The sequence below is a fragment of the Pelodiscus sinensis genome, chromosome 2 (assembly GCF_049634645.1).
Source record: "Pelodiscus sinensis isolate JC-2024 chromosome 2, ASM4963464v1, whole genome shotgun sequence".
Taxonomy (NCBI): Eukaryota; Metazoa; Chordata; order Testudines; family Trionychidae; genus Pelodiscus; species Pelodiscus sinensis.
This window is the reverse complement of record NC_134712.1, coordinates 35091972-35111380: the sequence shown is the minus strand read 5'-3', so window position 1 is coordinate 35111380 and position 19409 is coordinate 35091972. Positions and strand designations below refer to the sequence as shown.

The window sequence follows — 19409 nt, the reverse complement described above, 5'->3', positions numbered from 1 at the left end:
CTTCAATAACCTTCCATAGGTAGCTCTCTTAAGGGGAGAAAGATAGCAGTTCCTGCATAGAAGCAAGTCAGACTTCCAGAATCAAAAAGTGGGAAGTTAGTCCTGCCACAGCTACTTATTGTAGTGGAATAGCTTCAAGATTTAGAACTGTCTGGACAGCATTAAATGTGTTTTACAAAAATGCAAGAACACTTGCTTTTCAATAGGTATGAAATATCACATTTTACACTTTTAGATTTTTTTTAACTTGCTCTTTAATCAGACACAGTACAATGCACAATTGTGTCTCTTTAGCCAGCATTAACAGGATGCCATCCTCAAGTTCAGGAGAAGTGAGAAACTCCCCTATTTCTTAACACTCCCTCCCAAACACACTTCTTTAAATCCATACATTAGGTTTAGCAGACAATATTAATGGAGGACAATTCCCCCATCTAATCCTGCACTTTCCACCTCTACTTTTGGGTTTAATTTATTAGAAAATGTTACAATACTTCACATTGCAACAGCTGTAAATAGGGAGTATATTCGTACAGAAAACTAACGATCATCCTGGCCTTTACCAAAAACAACCAATGGTTATGCAGTTTTAGATTGTCAGTTTGCAAACTGCAACAAAATTCCTATAAAGTAGGTTAATTTGTCCTACCAGTATGATGCTGCTTTCCAGCCACCTTATTTGCTCATTAATTACATTTGCTACATAATCTGTAAATTAAGCAACAGAACATGTCAGTGTTGGGGGTTTTTTAAGGATGCATCCCAGAACCTTATCATGAAGATGACCAGACTACCAAGTATCAATGCAAGGAACATTTTCCTCAGTGTATATGCATCTTATTTTTGAACAAACTCTATTATGAAAACATTTAGGTACCAGCACCAAGTTGAAAGGCAGATTTCTTGTCTTGTGGGAGTCAAGCTGTCAGGCTGCAGTTATTAACTTTAACAAAAAATTAAGAGCTACATTCTAATGTCAGGCATACTAGTGCAGCACTGGATTATTTTCAGCAAGTGAACAGCATTTCTATAAAAAGCCAGTGGTATACAGATGTCAAAGTGGGCATATTACAATGAAGTTTTAGGCCGAAGTGAACTTTTACAGGGATACAAACTTAATGTCACAGTAAAGAGCGAGGGAGGCTAGCCTGACAAGTAATTCATTAAGAGGAAATGTGGACATTAAAAGAGGCTATATTTGACTAGGTATACCAAAATCACCACTATTTCAAGTGAATTTCATTAAATCAAAGAATGTGTTCAACGTGTATAAAGGTTACTTGGTTTGGTCTAGAAGAAATGAGGTTAGCTATTGTATCACCCAATTTCTCAGAAATTCATAATATTGCCCCTCTCTGTCTAATGAATTTAAGATCTGTTCTTTGGCAGAACAACCTCAAACATATTTAGGATGGCTACTATACTGCAGACGCTTCAGCCCAATTCAAATACATCAGTTTTAGATATTTCCCCTCACTTGCACTCTGTATCTAAGATTAGAATTCAGCCCATGATATTTTGACAGTTAAATCTGTCCTTAATTGCTCTCATTTAGGAGTTTTAGGTAAAGCCTAAAATTTTCCCTGGAAATGTTGGTAAGTCAGGACTGATTTAAGTTTAACTAGCTACATCACTTCCAGTTAGTCATTCGGCTTTTGAGTGCTTTCTAACAAGTTTATTTTAAGTTTACTGTCAAATAAGTGAATCAATGGAGTTTGATTACTTTGCACACTTCTTGAAAAAAGTTGCTACTAAAATAACCAGAGCCTTTTGGGGGGGGGGGGGGGGGGGGAAGAGTAGAATTGTGCCTGATTGCTCATGTGCACTTACAGACTGAATATTATAAATGAAGAGCAGTTACTTTAACTGGATAGAACATTTGTGAATATTATGAATATTATTCAGATAAGCATGTCTAGAAATATTACATTAAATTGTATTCTGTCTTAGCTTTGCCAGCCACCTACCAAACATTAAGGTTCACTTGTCTAAGAAGAGTTGCTCCAGTGCTTGAATAGAAGGAACAAGTTCCCTTGCAGCAAAGGAGAACTGTTCTAAATGGCTTGTAGTATTGACACTCCCTAAATAAATAGAACAAAAAAAGAAGTCCCATAATTCTAATGCAGCTTTTAAGAAGTTGGCTACGCCTCTAGAAATTAAATTTTAATAACCGAGCTCAAGCAGGCAGAGTATTGGAAGGTAAACATAAGCAGTTTCCTTCTTAGGTTAGTTTTAGCTCAGCTTATCATAATGCACATTACTTTTGGTGGAATGAAACCGCACAAGTTTCTGGCAGGATGGACAAAAATTCCACTTTGGCCTCATCAGGGTTTTATAAGACAGATAATATGGAAAGTTAAAACAGAACTTCTACAAGCATTTAACCTGTGATATTGTAAAAATCAAAGTACTACTTTATTAAATGAGTTATTTTACACAATATGAACATCAGTATAATTACAATCGTAAAAAATGTTTATAACAAGTATGGACTGATTTTCAGGTTATCCAAATAGGGCACAACTGTACATTTACACAGAATCGTCTTTGCATGAAGCTCAAGAGGGAACAGCATAAAAATATGAATGTTTCTGTAACCCCTTTAGTTTTGCTGATCAACAGTTTGTTAGAAAAGCAGGTGCAGATTTGTTATGTAGGGCTTGACTGTAGACAAGTTAATAGGTGCCATGAATTCACCTACAAAAAAAAGAATAATTCAGTTAAAGTGAACTGCAGAACACCACTACTCAGCTTCCAAATCAGAGAAAAATCATGATAATGAACTAGTTATAAACCAAAGGCTTTATTATTATATTATTGGCATTGGTCTAGCCACCTTGCAAATCTTCTCCAAAGATGAGAATTTATATACACTCTTTCTACCCATGCCAAACAGTATGTATTTTATGTTGTGTAACAAAGCTTAAATATTTGGTCATGTACTAAACAGCTCTAACTTTATTAGATCTTGTATAGCAACAAGCAAATTAAGCACTCTTTCAAAAAGGTATTTATAGTAATTTGTTTCTAAATACCTTAATACTTCACATTCATTAGTTTGTATCAAACAGGGATGTTAGAATGGAACCAATTAACTGGTTAACTAAGCATCATCTTATCAGTTAATGTTATCAGTAAACTCAACACAGAAGCAGGCTCCAAGGGAGCAGGGGCAGCCTCCTTGCTCCCAGGAGCTAGCTGCAGAGCCGGCAGTGAAGCCTCCCCAGGAGCAGGGCCAATAGCCTCTGCCAGCCTGGCTCCCAGGGAGGTGGCATTGATGCAACAGGGAAGCTTTGTCCCCAGGAGAGGAGCCAGAAGCCCCTGCCAGCCCAGCTCCCAGGGAGGCAGCAATGGAGCCGGAAGCCCCTGCTGGCCCTGCTCCCAGGGAGGCAGCTTCACTGTGAGTTCTGCCTATCTAAGCTTTATGTTGCTGAGCTCACAGCACATGTAAACGCTAAGATTTGTAGTGGTTACATGGTTATCTTTTTAACCGATTTTTTACATCTCTAGTAACAACTCCATAGGAAAACCTCTCATCCAAAGCTGTATTTTAATTAAGTTAGTATCAATTGTTGAAGCAAGGGCCAGGCCTCTTTCTGCTGCAGTAGTCATACTGATTACATTGCTTCTCATGCTTAGCAATCTGAGGATGCATTTTTAGTTTCAAGCAAACTTTTACTTTGAAGAAAATAAAGTAATTCTCACATAAGCCAATGAACAAGACTAATTAATATTAGAACAAACAATATTAAGATTAACAATACAACTCAGATTCAGTTTTAAAAAAGAATATGTAATGACCTGTAAACAACTTTATGCCTGAACATCAGCCAATTCTGGAGGCAGGGGGGTCTTAGGATGTTTGCTCTCAAAGTGCTGTTTGAAGGTCTTGGGGTCCGGCATTTGTGTCTGATTTAAAGAGGAAAAAAAAAAATCTATGAACAGCAGAAGTATTAGGTAAAACCTTTACATTGAATTGTACTCCAATTTCAAACTTTAATTTTCTTCCAAGATGAACACAAGGCTTGATTTGTTTCTCTGATGAACGCAATGTGTGTATCACCAATCTTAGTGCCAAAGTACTTTCAACACACAAGTCATCAACATGCTATAGTGTTACTATACAAGTTTTAGAGCATTTCTGGCTCAATATTAACTACAGTCCTCTTGATTTTTAACTTGTTTTCCACCAGTCGTTATCATATACTGTGCCACCTGCCAAGAACACACTGAAAGATATGTGCTCACATATTAGAAGCTTCCTTGCAAAAGTCAAGTTTATTCAATCTACGATTTTACAAATTAAGAGGGAAGCCTACTCCCTTCAAAAACTCAGCCAAAAGATAAATATCCATCCTTTACAGAAACACGAAGACAATTCATTTTTTTACAGCCTCAGTTATATTGGAGCCTAAAGAGTTAGTTGTAGTCTCTGGTGACTCACTAAATGTCACACGCAATCTTAACCCTTTGTTTTTAGAAATGCACAGACTAGCTTCTGATTGCATTAGTAGGAAAGCAGGCTTATTTTTCAGAAAAGAATGGGATTATATATTGGACTGTACAGTCCTCCATTGGGAAGCTTTCCATTAAAGCCCAATATAAGTGACAGGTCTGATCTAGGACTGGCCCTTTAAATGAATGCACTCTAAGAGGAGAGGCAGGATTCAGGAGAATCAGTCAGGAAGAAAGTCAGAATCTGAGTAGTGCTTAAATTTCTGTTCTCATGTCAAGACAATTACTTTGGCAGAAAATATAATGATTTATTAAAATCTGGCTATAGCTCTTAGCCTCATTCAACAGAATCAGCTACCAATGATGGCAAGGCAGGCAAACATCTTTCCATTTAAAGACAAAATAAAATACTCAACAGAAAGTGATCTCAGACCTCTAGGCAAGCCTTTTATTGCATACTAACTGCAAACATGAAATCTTACAATTAAGCAGTCAGGAACTAAGAAAAGTCCTGATTTTTCACATGCACTCATGGGAAGCCATCTTTGCTAAGTTATCTATGTAGCTAGGGTCATACCTACAGCCTAACTAGAAATATACCTACCAGCAATTAGCCAGTTAACCCACTATTACCACAGATACATTTACTTTGTGGTTTCCACAACTTCGTCCTATAAAAGTCCTACTCTAGGCTGAAAGAGTTGCCCATAAATAATACTGTCTTTTCTCCTTCTCCTTACCCTACAGACAGTGCAGGTATATATTAAGGCAGCCTTGGCTGCAGCCTTCTGATCATGTCCTTGTTTCTTTTTCTGTCCAGCTTGCTTTTTGGCATTTTTCTGCTGCGATTGAATCTTCTGCTGTCCACGAGCCATATCTACAAACAAAAGAAGGATGTTTAGACTAAGTGAGAAAGAGACTGTTGTGGCCAGCAACTCAGAAGGTATCCTTGAAAGCAAAGTCATACGCTTTGTCCATTAGGCCTACTTAATTCACACTAGGCAGACATAAGGACATCTGTTCAGGTGCCTTGTGTAAATATCTCTATACGCCAACTACTTTCAACATGAAAAGAGATTAGCAAGTTCCATTCTAAAACTTCCTCCTAAATGAGGCTTCAAACCCACCTTTTAAGAGGTATTTTCAGTCAACAAACACTATTACTAGTAGTCGAGTAGCACTTGAGACTGACAAAACAAGTAGGTGGTACCATGAGCTTTCATGGGCACAACCCACTTCTTCAGATGACCAGAGTGTTGGAAGTCCAGATACAAGAATAAATAAGGGAAAAGGGAAGCAAGAAAAAAGACTTGAGTAGATAAGCTTCAGAGGGATAGCCAATTGAGTCTTTTACAGGAAAAACAAACTTAAAAAAACAATTAGTCTAGTAGCATCTCAAAGACTAAATAGTTAAAAGAATCTGATAAGAACCATTAGTTTGCACTAGGAAAGGAAGATGACCAACACCAGATTCTACACAGAAATAAAGAACCATTAGCACCTTCATTGTTTGGTTGGTTGTTAATGTGCGAACCATCGGATATCACGGATTCAAACCATTAGCCTAAGAATTAAACTTGTGAATGAAGTTAAGCTCCAATCCTTCTCTGTGTATTTGGCTTGTAGAATTGGTCTGAAACAAAACGCGTGTCACCTACAGCCCACAAAAGTCTACAACTTATCCTGGAAAATGACCCTCCACTCTCAGAGGCCCTGGAGGAAAGGCCAATTCTTACTTACAGACAACCCCCTAACCTGAAACAGTCTTTCCAGTAACCACAGAACACAGCTACATCATAAGCATCCAGGAACCCACCCCTGCAATCAACCCTGGTGCCAACTCTGCCCACACATCAACAAGCCCACACATCGATTTCATCACTGGACCCAACCACATCAGCCACCAAATCAGAGGTTCATTTAACTGCACATCCACTAATGCGATCTATGCCATCAAATGCCAGCACTGCCCCACTGAAATGTATATCGGTCAAACGGGACAGTGTCTACATCTACAGGAAAGAATTAATGGACACAAGTCAGATATCCGAAAAGACAACTCGGAAAACCTGTTGAACACTTTAATCTTCCTGGACACTCATTAATGGATCTCCAAGTCGCTGTTTTGTTTCAAAATAATTCCACAAGCCAAATACACAGAGAAGGATTGGAGCTTAACTTCATTCACAAGTTTAATTCTTAGGCTAATGGTTTGAATCCGTGATATCGGATGGTTTGCACATTAACAACCAACCAACGAAAGTGCTAATGGTTCTTTATTTCTGTGTAGAATCTGGTGTTGGTCATCTTCCTTTCCTAGTGCAAACTAATGATTCTTATCAGCCTCTTAACTATTTAGTCTTTGAGATGCTACTAGACCAGTGTTTCCCAATTTTATTTGGACATGGAACCCTTTTAAACTCAACAGAATTTTGCAAAACCCCTAATAAGTCTAATATATAGAGCTGAAAGAGTAGGCCACAAATAAGTAAGGATAATAAGAAAAATGCTAAACAAGGTCATGAGATCAACATTTAGTTTAATTACACATTTAAAAACAAAAACCAACATAATATTAATCATTTTTTTTTTAAATCATAAAATGTTATTGTAATGGAATTTTCTTGCGGAACCCTTATTTTCACTTCACCAAACCCCAGGGTTCCATGGAACACCATTTTGGAAACACTGTACTAGACTAATTGTTGTGTTTTAAGTTTGTTTTTCCTGTTACACTCACTCAGCCAACCTTCTGAAGCTAATCTATTCATTGACTTTTTTTCTTCTTCCCCTTCAATTTTTTTTCCTTCTCCCCTGCCTCCTCCCTTATTTAACACCCTGATCATCTGAAGAAGTGGGTTGTGCCCACGAAAGCTCATAATACCATCTACATGTTTTGTTAGTCTTTAAAATGCTACAGTAAACTTCCGATAATTTGGTACCTTTAGGACCCAGGGGGTGCCGGATTATCAGATATGCTGGACTAACAGAACGGGGGGCTATAGGTCTGGGGTGGGAGGGATGCCATCCCAGTCCCCTCATAGGCCCCCCTTCCGATAATCCAGCACTGCCCCAGGCATCCCCGATTCAGCTGCTGCTAGTCAGTTTCAGCAGCGGTTGAATCGGGGACGCCTGTGACAGAGCAGCTGGGGTGCTGCCGGGTTGGACCAGTAGCGCCGCTCCTCGGTGCTGTGGGACCAACCCAGCAACACCTCAACTGCTCTGTCCCAGGCGTTCCCGAGTCAGCCACTGCTGAAACTGAGCAGCAGCTGACTCCGGGAAGCCCGGGTTAGAGCTGCTCTGCCCCGGGCTTCCCGGAATCAGCCACTGGTCAGTTTCAGCAGTAGCTGAATAGGGGTGCCTGGGGTAGAGTAGCTGGGGTGCTGCTGGGTTGGTCCCGTAGCGCCACCCCACAGCGCTGTGGGACCAACCCGGCAGCACTCCAGCTGCTCTGCTACAGGCTTCCCGGAATCAGCCGCTGGTCAGTTTCAGCAGCAGCTGAATCAGGGAAGCCAGGCGCAGAGCAGCTCCAATTGTCCGGCTGCCTCGAGCACTTCTGGACCATCAGGAGTGCCGGAGAATTGGATGCTGGACTAATGGAGTTTTACTGTACTAACTAGACTATGTGTTGTTTAAGTTTTTCCTGTTACAGACTAACTCGGCTACTCCTCGGAAGTATTACCAACGCTGCCTTTTTATATGCGCTTATTTTCTAATTCCTGCCAGGTAAAGAAATTCAGGTTTAAAGATCTCAGTTTGGTTTAATCAATTGATTTTCTATGCAATAAAGCCTTAACATTTCCACACGAACCCTAAATCAGGTCATAAGTATGTCAAGACAATGATTCTTGAACCATTGTCCATGAATCACTGGTTACCATGAAAGACTTGCTAGGGCTCTGTGGAAAGCTGGGTGGTAACATGGTGCTGCCTCTCCCTATTGCAGGCTGCTTTACAGGTGTCCAAACTCTTCCTTGCAAAGAACATAATTCTATAAAATCAGCTGGAAACCCCAGGAGCCAGATTAGCTGCCTCCATCAAAAGCCATTGCCTACATATAGAAAGACAAGAGCAAGACAGAAGCTGCCCTCAGGGACTGAAGTCATTCACCATCAGGGAAGGATGCCTACAAAACATGGAAATAGTGTAATTGGACTGTATTCAGTGGAGCAGGGAATGTTTTATGGAAAACATGTTACTTTTGTGTTTATTCTAGCTGCCAATTCCTCATCTAAAGTGTTTATTTTTAAACTGATGTCTATTGTTAAACTGATGTCTATTTGTATTTTAGAAGTACAGTAAAACTCCAGTTGTCCAGCATCCAGTGGTCTGGCACTCCTGTTAGTCCAGCACCACCTGGAACCCGGAAGTGCTCCAGGCAGCCAGACAACTGGAGCTGCTCTGCCCCGGGCTTCCCCAAGTCAGCCGCTGGTCAGTTTCAGCAGCGGATGACTTGGGGACACCGGGGCAGAACAGCTGGGGTGCTGGGTTGGTCCCATAGCGCTGCCCCTCGGCGCTGTGGGACCAACCCGGCAGCACCGCAGCTGCTCTGCCCCAGGTATCCCCAAGTCAGCTGCTGCTGAAACTAACCAGCAGCTGACTCCGGGAAGCCCAGGGCAGAGCAGCTGGGGTGCTGCCGGGTTGGTCCCACAGTGCCATCCCCCCATCCCCTACCAGACCCCTCATAGCCCCCCCTTCCGATAGTCTGGCATATCTGATAATCCAGAAACCTCTGGGTCCTAAAGATGCTGGATTATCGGAAGTTTACTGTACCTAGAAACCTAGTTCTACAATGCTAATCATTGTATGACTACAAAGACAGTTCCTTCTCTAAAGTTTTTACAGTCCATTTAATGCTATAGCTACAAACTATAAAAAGGATTATGAAGTCAGAAGGTGAGAAAAGACAAAGTAAAATTTTCATGCACTTTTTTTTTTTTTAAGAAGATATAGAAATGCAATGGATTCCTTATGTCCAGCAACTGCCAGGAAATAGAAGCTTTTAAACAAATCTAAGGAGCCACTTTTAACTTTCTATGCCCACGTTATTTAAATAAAGTATGGAGTAATTTTGGCTCAATAAACACACTACAGTGAAACCTTTGTTATCTGGCACTCTGTTAACCAGAAAACTTTGTTAACCGGTATTGCCCCCAGCCACAATATTGTCACATTTTCAGGCACACAGGCCTGGCTTAGTTTACCATGACTGGCTTGATTTTTTATTTAAGAAGTACTAACCATCTTTAACTCAAAATAGAAACGTGAGACCAACTGCCTCACACTACAAAACTACAAATATTAAAAACTTGAGTTTTACTATTATTGACCATTGGTTTTTTCTAGGTTGATGGGACCCTCAGATAACTGGAATTTTTAGATAACCGGCACTCTCGGGGAGTACGGCGTTCTGGTTAACACAGGTTTTACTGTATATTAACGAGAGTTTTCAGGATGTTAGGAACACATGTCAGTTTCACTACCCTGTAAGCCAGTACATCTTGGAGCCTCTGACAGGTGATCCTAACTGGTTTGGCCAAGAGGCTATCAAGTGCCAGCACTTCAGCTGCCCTTTTCTCCACTGATGTGCATCTCCTAACATTTGCCTTGGAGCTATCCACCCACATCCTCAGGGAGAGTTCGGGTAGGAAGAAGAAGGGTGATGATGTCAAGGTGTCCCCCTTCCACTCTGCATCCTCTCTCCACAGAGCAGAGAAGGGACACAACAGGACTTGGGATGGAGTTTGCTGGCTGCTTTTGGGAGTGGTGCAGGGCCAGGGTAGGGCTGAGCCTGCTTTAGCGCCACTGCAGCACCACCCAGGAGCCACCAGAGATGAGCGATACCCTGCCGGAACCCATATCCTGCACTCCTACCCCAGTAACGAACCCCCTCCTGCACTCGAATCCTCCACCCTAGCCCTGAGCACCCCTGCATACAAACACCCTCCCAGATCTTGCACCTAAAACCCCCTCCTGCACCTGCCTACCCCAAGATCATCTCAGAACCCCTCTCACACTGCAAATCCCTTAATCCAAGACCAGAGCCTGCACCCCAACCCTTTGCCCCAGCCTGGTGAAAGGGAGGGAGAATGGAGTGAGCTGGGGCGGGGCCTCAGATAAGGGGCATAAACAAGGCAGGGCAAGGGTATTTGGGTTTGGGGTAGATCTTGGATTGAGCTTACATTCAAAAAGTGATCTTTTGCTTAAAAGGTTGGAGATCACTGTTGTAAACTGACTGCTTGAGCAGCCATTCAGGAGAGAGTCAAACACTTCCCAACTGATTAGCAGAGTGCCCATAGCCAGCAGCATGTATTTCTATTGGTGTTGCACATTAGGGATGTAAGCAACTAGTCGATTACCTGATAAGCATACGTTTGTCAGGTAGCTGAGTAGTGACTCCACTAGTCGCTTCCCCTCCCACCACGCTGTCTATCAGAGAGGCAGCAAGAGGGGAGGGGAACAGGAGCCAGAGCTGGGGGAGCTGTCTTAAAAGCCAGTTCCCCCCAGCACCAACTCCGCGGGGGGCAAGGGAAGGCAGAGGCACATCAGGGAAACCGTCTGAGCGGAGACTGAAGCAGTCCCCACTTGTACCAAGCCCAACTACTTCACCTCTCTCTCTGAAATGTACGAGAGCCACTAGCAGTTCTTGTACATTATCAAAGCAGAGGTGCAGAAGGATAGCAAACTCTCCCCTTATCAACTAATCGAGCAATGTATGGAAATTCCATCAACTACTCCATTAGTTGATCAATAGAATTTTAACATCCCTAGTGCACATATGCAAATAAAATTTACTCTGCACATGGATGTAAAAAAATTAAGAGGAGATATTGTTCACTACTAATGGTTTCAACTAAGCTGTTATTTACAGATATATGCTTTATTCCTGGAGGAATTGTGTGCCACTGCACGCATACAGAATTCATATTCCCCACAATTTCTTTGCTTCTTTGCAGAAAAATGACTGACAGGGAAGCCACAAAAATGGTCATGCATCCCTCTTGCAGAACTGAAGGGGTCATTTTAGGCACCTGGAGCAGCCAGCAGAGAAGTAAACAGGACTGAGGAAGCCTTTCCTTATCGACTAATCATATAGTTGCTAAAAGTGTTATTGACTATACCAGCTGTGGCCAACCCAGGGCTCGCAAGCTGCATGCGCCCTCCTCCCCCCTTAGCTTGAAAGCTGCCCCAGCGCCTCCAAAAAAACAGACCTCTCCTCCCGGCTCCCTGTGCTGACCTGGGCAGGGGAGCCGTCCGGTGTGGCCATGAAAGCTGCAGAATTCAAGATGGCGGCAGAAGCCAGCTGTGGCCAAAAAGTTTCAAAATGCATTTAAATGCGGTTTCTTAAAGGGTCAGAGCCTTTTTTTTTTTTTAAAGAGCTTTATTTTTTGGCTCAACCAAACGCGACCAGAGGCTCCTTTTAAAGGGGCGGGGTTTGCAGCCAGACAGACCCTCTCCCCCCATCAATCTTGCTTGCACTCTGAGATGTCTGTATACAGGGCAGAGAAGGAACAATAAGGAAAATCAGCACAGCCATTAAGCTTTGATCTGCTTTGATGCGAGATCAGGATATGCGAGTTTTCTCTGACTCTGAGTAAGCTGAAAACATGGATATGAGGAGAGAACGATTAAGACAAAAAGCTGAGCTCGAGGCTGCAAGAAGTGCCCAGCTGGCACCCATGTTGATACGAACACACACAGCCATCCCTGGGAGAGGAATTCCCCACTGAGAAAAGAATGCCCAGTCCAGGCAGTCCCCGAGTTACGCGGATCCGACTTATGTCGGATCCGCAGTTACGAACGGGGCTTTTCTCGCCCCAGAGGACGCGAGCGGCGGGACGCCCAGATGCGCCACGGTCCCGCCGCCTGCGTCTTCCGGGGCAAGAAAAGCTGATCCGCGTCTCCCTGGTCTCTTACAAGTGTAAATTAAGTTCACAACTCCCTTGTAAGAACTGGTGTCACAAAAGACAGACCAGCACCATTTGGCATCACAGATAAGAAAGAGAAATACGTGACCCCATGGGTGTAAAGATGGGTACGGCAGTGCATTCACTTTGAGTGTCAATCTACCCTCTACCTGCTGGTCAGGTTAGGTGTTTGACCTCCCGAGGTTCTATGGGGACGCCCACCTCGTATTTTCGTCTTTCCTAGGAATTGAGGGACCGGCCCTGGCCTGACACGCTGGAGTCTAGAGGCACAGAAGGGGATAAAAATTGTACCTGGACGTGGTCCTCTGTCTTAAGTGTACACAGACTTAGAGCTCTTTAAAGATTAAGCTGTTACTTGGTACTATTATTTCTGTTTTCCTATCTTTATCTTCTTTGTAACCATTTTTTAGATCTATATTTTGCTAGCAGTTAAGAAATAGAATAGCCATTGCAACCATATGATTTATAAGCTTCCTCAATAATCCTGTAACTGTTTAAACTTTAACCTGACTCCTTCAGTTGCTGTAACAGAAACAGGCACAATTTAAAAGAACTTCAGCCGGTCTTAAGTAACAGATATAGGGAGAGCCTGGGCGTTTGGATTTGTGTCACTCCCAGGTGGCAGATCCGTTGGGGCACTTCTCAGCCTCCCCCAGGCTGCCCGCTGCGAAGGAATCTCAGATTCTAGCACCTAAAATCTGAAGTGTAATAAGCTCTCCCTGTAAACTTACTGGGGCACCTGTCAACCTCCTCCAGGTTGCCCACTGCAAGGAACCCCAGTCTCAGCAGTTGAAGTCTCGGGTGTACAGTATACACACACACCACTCACTGCCCTGACCGTCGGTTGGCAGAATTGGGGCGCTCGTCAACCTCCTCCAGGTTGCCCGCTGCAAGGGACCCCAGTCTCAGCAGTTGAAGTCTCGGGTGTATAGCGCGCACGCACACACACACACACCACTCACTGCCCTGACTGTCGGCTGACAGGGTTGGTTTTTTTTTTGGCTCAACAATTTTGCCCCAGCTCTTCACGCTGGATCCACTGTTATCTTGGCTTTGCCCAGAATGGGTTGGCCACACCTGGACTACACGATTAGCCGCCCTTTTAACATTGTTAGCCCCCAATGAGCATCAAACACCTTCACCAGGACTCTGCTGCAGAGTTCCATTGCCCCTACACATGGAATGCCTCCAACTAGTTCCTGAGCACCCAGCCCCCCCCCCCCCGCCCTGCACAGAGCTACCCAAACTAACTGCTCCACCCAAAACCCTCTCATGCCATACACCTAGATCAGGCATGTAAAATCCTGTTTAACTGGTTAACTAGATAAACATGTTGTTTAACTGGTTAACCGATTATACAGGAAGGTAGACTGGAGCAGCCACCTCCCCCCCACCACAGGCAAGGGCAGCGGCAACCAGGAGCAGCCCTTGTTGTGGCAGGCCCAGCTGCCCTGGAGGACAGAGGCTGCCCTGGCCAAGATACCAGAACAGCCCCTGCATGTGATGGGCCAGAGCACCTCACAGCAGGGGCTGCTCCAGCATGGCTTGAGCAGCCCATGGCGGGGCCCTGTGAGCTGGAGTGAAGAGCTGCTCCAGTTGCTATCAGTTAACCTTAAATAGTGCTTACCAGTAACTGGTTAACCACTCATATCCCTAAACTGGATCCCTCTGCGCGTGGAACCTATTCTGCTGAGCCTGCCTGCCCCAGGCCTAGTGCAGAGGAGCAGGGTGCTGGAGTGTTGGGTGTTTTGTTGGCGGTGGGTTTTTTTTGTTGCAGGCTTATTCCTAGTACTATGTCAGGAATGGGTGCAAACTCATCAACCCCTTTGTGCAGCCAGTGGCCTGTGCCCACCGCTGCCAAGCTGGAGCTTCCATTTACTAACACATTTTGCAGAATTTTAAAATATTGTGAGTTTTTTGGGGGGTTCCCTCAACAGTAATTGCATCAGGGCCTCAGACTATTTAAGTAATGGAACTAAACCTTCAGCTAACTATAAGAATCTTTAGTGTCCTAGGCAATTTAATAGACTTCATTCATCTAAACTTTACAATAGTGTCAAAATAGTTTAAAAAACAATAGGAAGAGACTAAAATTTCTTTTAGACGAAAACATCAAGATATGGGAAACTGAGTGAGGTTTACTTAGGGATGCGACTGGGCTCATCAGTTAACTTTCATGGTTACACACAGGCTCCTATGGGGTATGAGTGGGGAGCCGCCTGCCCCCACATGTAATGGCTGAAATATACTTGATTAAAACTAGGGATGCTAAAATGTGGTTAGTTATTTCTCCTGACAACACTTACACCTCAATTAGAGTATTACAGTAGGTTTTAGATAGTTTCTTGATATTAATTTGCTTTAAAAAACCCTGAAAAATCACAATGACAATACCAAGGTGACTCATAAGTATGGACTTATTTTTGTTTTCTTTAGTTGAGAACCAGACAAGCATTTCTTTGACAAATATGAGGCTTTCAGATTCAGCCCTGCCAGATTTTTAGTTTTAAAATTATGTGAATTATACTTAATGTAATTCCAATATGCACAATTTGAACACCAAGCATACTGACAAATTAAATATTATAATGCTGTCACTTTCAGAGTTTGCCTACAATTACATTGAACCACAAGGCCAACTTCATATTTCAGAAATAAAGTAACATATTATGATAACATTTCTGATTTCTTAATCATAGAAAAAAATCTTCAAAAACCTAAAATGGCTTCAAACCTTGAATTGATGTAGACTTGCATGACAGGGCACACAAGAAATTGTAATATGCTTGCTAGACATTAAAGCAAGCTCAGGTAAGATGAAAATGCAAACTAGCACAACTCAACCAAAGGCCATAGCATTGCAATACACCTCATAGTACGTTTTAATTTTTTGTATGACAATCAAGATTGCAAGTAACCAAAACCAGAAAGTCAAACTTGGGGAACTTTCATGTCCTGAGACAAGAGAGCAGCAGCTGCTTCCTCTGACGCTTGCAGAGGCCACAAGTAGTTTATAATAGTCCAGTTTAGTGCAAGATCGTCGAGGGCCCTGGCTGATGAAGCAGAACCAACCTCAGGGAGCAGCCTGCTTTGAGACCCAGAATTCTGTCCGGAACGGAGCAGGACGTACAAGTAATTCAACCCCTGCTGGGTCACCCTTCGGAGCGGGGGCCGGGGAAACGCTCCAAGCAGGTAGCGCCACAGCCACCCCCGACGGGACAGCGTGACAAGCCGGGGAAGGGGCCCATGGGGGCCAAGTGGGCAAGGGCCGGGAGTGAAGGGCTCACCGCCCGGGCCAGAGTCCCACACCGCCCAGCCACCCTGAACCGCAGCGTGCGGGCACAGCCTCCCCGCCCCGCACCCCGGGGCCCCCCTCCAGGGCCGGGCCGGGGCCTCCCCGCCCCGCACCCCGGGGCCCCCCTCCAGGGCCAGGCCGGGCCGGGGCCTCCCCGCCCCGCGGCCCCCCTCCAGGGCCGGGCCTCATTCCGCGCCGCAGGCCTCGTCCTCCGACCAAAGAGCGACCGCGGCCGCCCGCCTCCGCCAGCCTCAGGCCGCAGCCCGGTCCCGCGGGCCGCCCCCTCCTGCTCCGGGAGGGGGCAGGCTCCGGCTCGCAGCGGCCCCACTTACCCGGACTAGCCGGCCCGCCGAGGCGCTGGCGAGCGGGTGGGGAAGGCTCCGTGCGGCCCCGCAGCAGCCGCGGCCGCCGCCTCGCCTGCCCGAGAGGAGGATGGAGGAGTCGGCGCCTCACAGCTGCGCACGCGCGCGGCGCTGCCTCCGCCCCGCCCCGCGCGCGCGCCAGCCGGGCCCGGCAGCCCCCAGTCACCGCTGGCCAATGGCGGCGGCGGCGCCGCTCTCTTACATAACACGGGGGGGGGGGGAGGGTAGGACTCGGGGGCCTCCTCTGGAAAAGGGGGCGGGGCTTGCGCCGATGCCCGGATGCTCCCACCTCCGGAAGGAGCTCGGAACCTCGCCCCATAGCCCCTCCGCTTCATGCATGCGGGCGGCTCTGCCTGGGCTCGGCCCTCGCGCACAGCCCCGCCCGTCTGTGCGGGAGTGGGCGTGAAGATTCCGCCCCCTGCGCTTTCATTGAGAAAATGAGGCTTCGGGGCTTCTCCTCCCCGCAGGCGCTTGAGCGGGGGAAGAGGTTGTTGGGGGCGGGGGGGGGGGTCTGCGGTGTCCCGTGGGGACAGACTTGGGGGTAGGTTTCCCCAACCCTAAACATTCAACACCTGCTAACCTCCTGCTCCAGCCTACACAATCCTGCATGGGCATAAGGAAGGGAATTCCTGAGCAAGGGAACCCTTTTTGCCACACCCTCCTCAGGCTTCTGGTGCGTTTGCTTCTGTGTCCTCCATCCCCTGGCCACAGGGCCTGTTGAACTCAAATCATCACTGCACTGGCAGCTCATGTCCCCCATCAAGACATATTGACAGCATCTGCAGTGAGGATTTGTGGGAAATTTCCCACTGTCTTGTAACACCAGTGCAGCACCCCTAGTACTGATTTAAAAGGCACGAGTGCCTTGGTGTATTGTGCACTACGGCTGTGTCTACACTGGCGCAATCTCACACAAAAGCGGCTGCTCTTGTGCAAAAACTTGCTGCCTGTCTACACTGGCTGCATGTTCTTACGCAAGTAAACTGACGTTCTAATGTATAAAATCAGGGCTTCTTGCGCGAGAGCTCGGACATTCCCTTTCAGGAATAAGCCGGAAGAGGCCAGTGTAGACAGGCAACATGAATTTCTTGTGCAAGAAAGCCTTATGGTTAAAATGGCCACCAGAGCTTTCTTGCGCAAGAGAGCGTCTACGCTGGCATGGATGCTCTTGCGCAAAAGCACATCTCTTGCACAAAAGCATATGCCAGCGTACATGCTCTCTTCTGGAAGAGTTTTTGCACAAGAACTCTTCCACAAAAGAGTTCTTGCACAAGAAGTTGCCAGTGTAGACATAGCCATAGCAGTAAACTGAGAGGAGCATAGAGGGATCCCTTAGAGCACAGGGACATTGAGACTCAGGGAAATATCTGGGTTTCATATAGTGCCAGTCTCACTAACAGTGCCACCCAAATCAGTAAGTCAATTCCAGATGAAACCAGAGTTGCCTGTATACTGTAACTTTTGACAAAGCAATAGAGTTATAAATTGTAGTGCTCAAATTCCAGTAAGCGGGCTTCACTGTGCTAGGCACTAACACAGTGAAGAAGAAGCTTTTAACAGGGTTTAGGAAAAAGAAGCAAAATAATATGGTGATTGTGGACACAGTTTTGATCATGACATATTTTGCTGTTGGATTTTTGAAATTTTTAACTCATTCCAGGAGGCATACCTGGGAGGTCGACAAATGCCTTTGATGTCGACCCCCGCGCATCCAGACTACCGCACTGAGCCGACAAACAGCTGATTGGCTCAGCGCGGCAGCCATGTAAATTTAAATGAAGCGGTAATTATTTAAATCGCCGCTTCATTTTCCTATGCCGGGTAGTCTAATCTACATGCCTCTGTCGCCAGAGGCATGTAGTCTAGACGTACCCACAGAATGGAATGAAGATAACAGAGCTGACTTTACTAAATCAGCTAGTTAGGGAGGGAGTAAGCTGTGAAGGACAAAAACCCTGTATCTGATGTAGAGGTTAAAAGGGAACCTTATGCAATTGGAATCCTGTTCTGGGTAGGTCTATTATTACTGTTATATTATTTGTATTACCATAGCAGTATAACAGAATCTGCAGTCTGTTTAAAGTCATACTCCATAGACTATAGTCTTAGACCAAGGATCCCCTTATCCTATATCTAAATAACAATCTAAACACTGGCCTCTGCCCTGCAAGCAGCATGCGGCGCTTCAACGCAGCACTGCTGCTTTGAAATGCCGCAAGGAACCTGATGCCAGGCTCCCCACGGTGTTTGAAAGTGGCAGCACCACAGGGAGCCCATGTGAGTTGGGAAGTTTCCTGCTAACCCAGGGCTTCACATGGCCCTTTCACCTTTGAAGTGTAGCAACAGCCCAAGGGCTACACTTCAAAGGCAGAGATGCCTTATCAACTAATTAAATAGTCGATGCAAAAATGCATCAAATATTCAATTAGTTAATTACTCAATATTTAACATCCCTACTATAGACTCTCATACACCAGTTCCAAACCACCATGTATAGGCATACTATAACGGGGTGGCCTGTCTTTTAAGTGCAAAAACCAACCAGCTCATGAATCTGCCCACCACACCTGAGAGTGGAGTAAGGTTCTTAATTATCTGTCTGAAGAGAGGCTGATGCATAATAGAAAAGCAGTAGGACTCAGACATTAGTAGATTAAACTGGGTTGCAGGTGATTATGAACAGGCAGAAAGCAGGAATGGTAAGTGGAGGAAAGATTATAAATAGTGCCTGAGGTCTTGTAGAAGAAGAAGAAGCTGTTGCTAGAACCCAGGTGCTTTTGTTTTAGCCCTTCTAAGGTATGTCTGGACTCTGATGTAAGTGCCTTTCAACCAGTATGTAAAATAGGGTTGCCAGGTATTGTACCGGACAGTCCGGTATTTGTGCTCTCTGTCCAGTAAAAAAATCAGAAAATACTGGGCATGTGCAATGTCTGGTATTTTCTGATTTTTCCAGCTGCACACCGGGTGGAAGTCTGGTGCGGGCGGGGGGAGCTGCTGGGAGCCCTCAGTTGGTTGAGTGTGAGGAGGAGGGGAAGCCTCCTCCTCGCTCATACGTTGCTGGGACTCTGCGCGGGACAGGCAGCGCCCTGGGATCTGCAAGTGCCCAGGTCAGTCCCGTTCCCCGCCGGCTGATTTGTTCACCCCCCCTTCCTTCCGGGCCAGCCGGTTCTCCCCCACTTCCCCTCCTGTTATTCCCTGAACCCTCACCCCCGCCAGCTCTGCTTCCCGCCCCCCTTTCCTCCGAGCCCCCCCCCTTCCTTCTGGCCAGCCTCGGCCTCCGCCGCACCCCCCCCCCCCCCCCCGCTCTGCTTCCCACCCCTCTTCCTCCCGGCCAGCCCCACCCCCCTCCCGGCCGGTCCCTCTCCTCCT

The 19409-nt window shown here is 45.6% G+C and overlaps 1 protein-coding gene across 1 annotated transcript; it reads right to left on the bottom strand.

Annotated features, from left to right (window-relative positions):
- Window positions 1-531: 531 nt before the first annotated feature.
- ZNF706 (zinc finger protein 706) lies at window positions 532-16200 on the bottom strand. The gene is made up of 4 exons (XM_075920264.1): window positions 16011-16200; window positions 5196-5332; window positions 3802-3909; window positions 532-2697 (listed from the first exon to the last, which is right to left on the bottom strand). Exons 2-3 carry the CDS (start codon window positions 5328-5330, stop codon window positions 3814-3816), a joined length of 231 nt encoding a protein of 76 aa, XP_075776379.1. The 5' UTR covers window positions 5331-5332; window positions 16011-16200; the 3' UTR covers window positions 532-2697; window positions 3802-3813.
- Window positions 16201-19409: the final 3209 nt, after the last annotated feature.

Coding starts and splice junctions, on each gene's coding strand:
- ZNF706 (XM_075920264.1), bottom strand. CDS start 5,330: ATGGCTCGTGGACAGCAGAAGATTCAATCGCAGCAGAAAAATGCCAAA. Junction 3,910..5,195: donor ATACCTGCACTGTCTGTAGG/GTAAGGAGAAGG, acceptor TCTTTAAATCAG/ACACAAATGCCGGACCCCAA.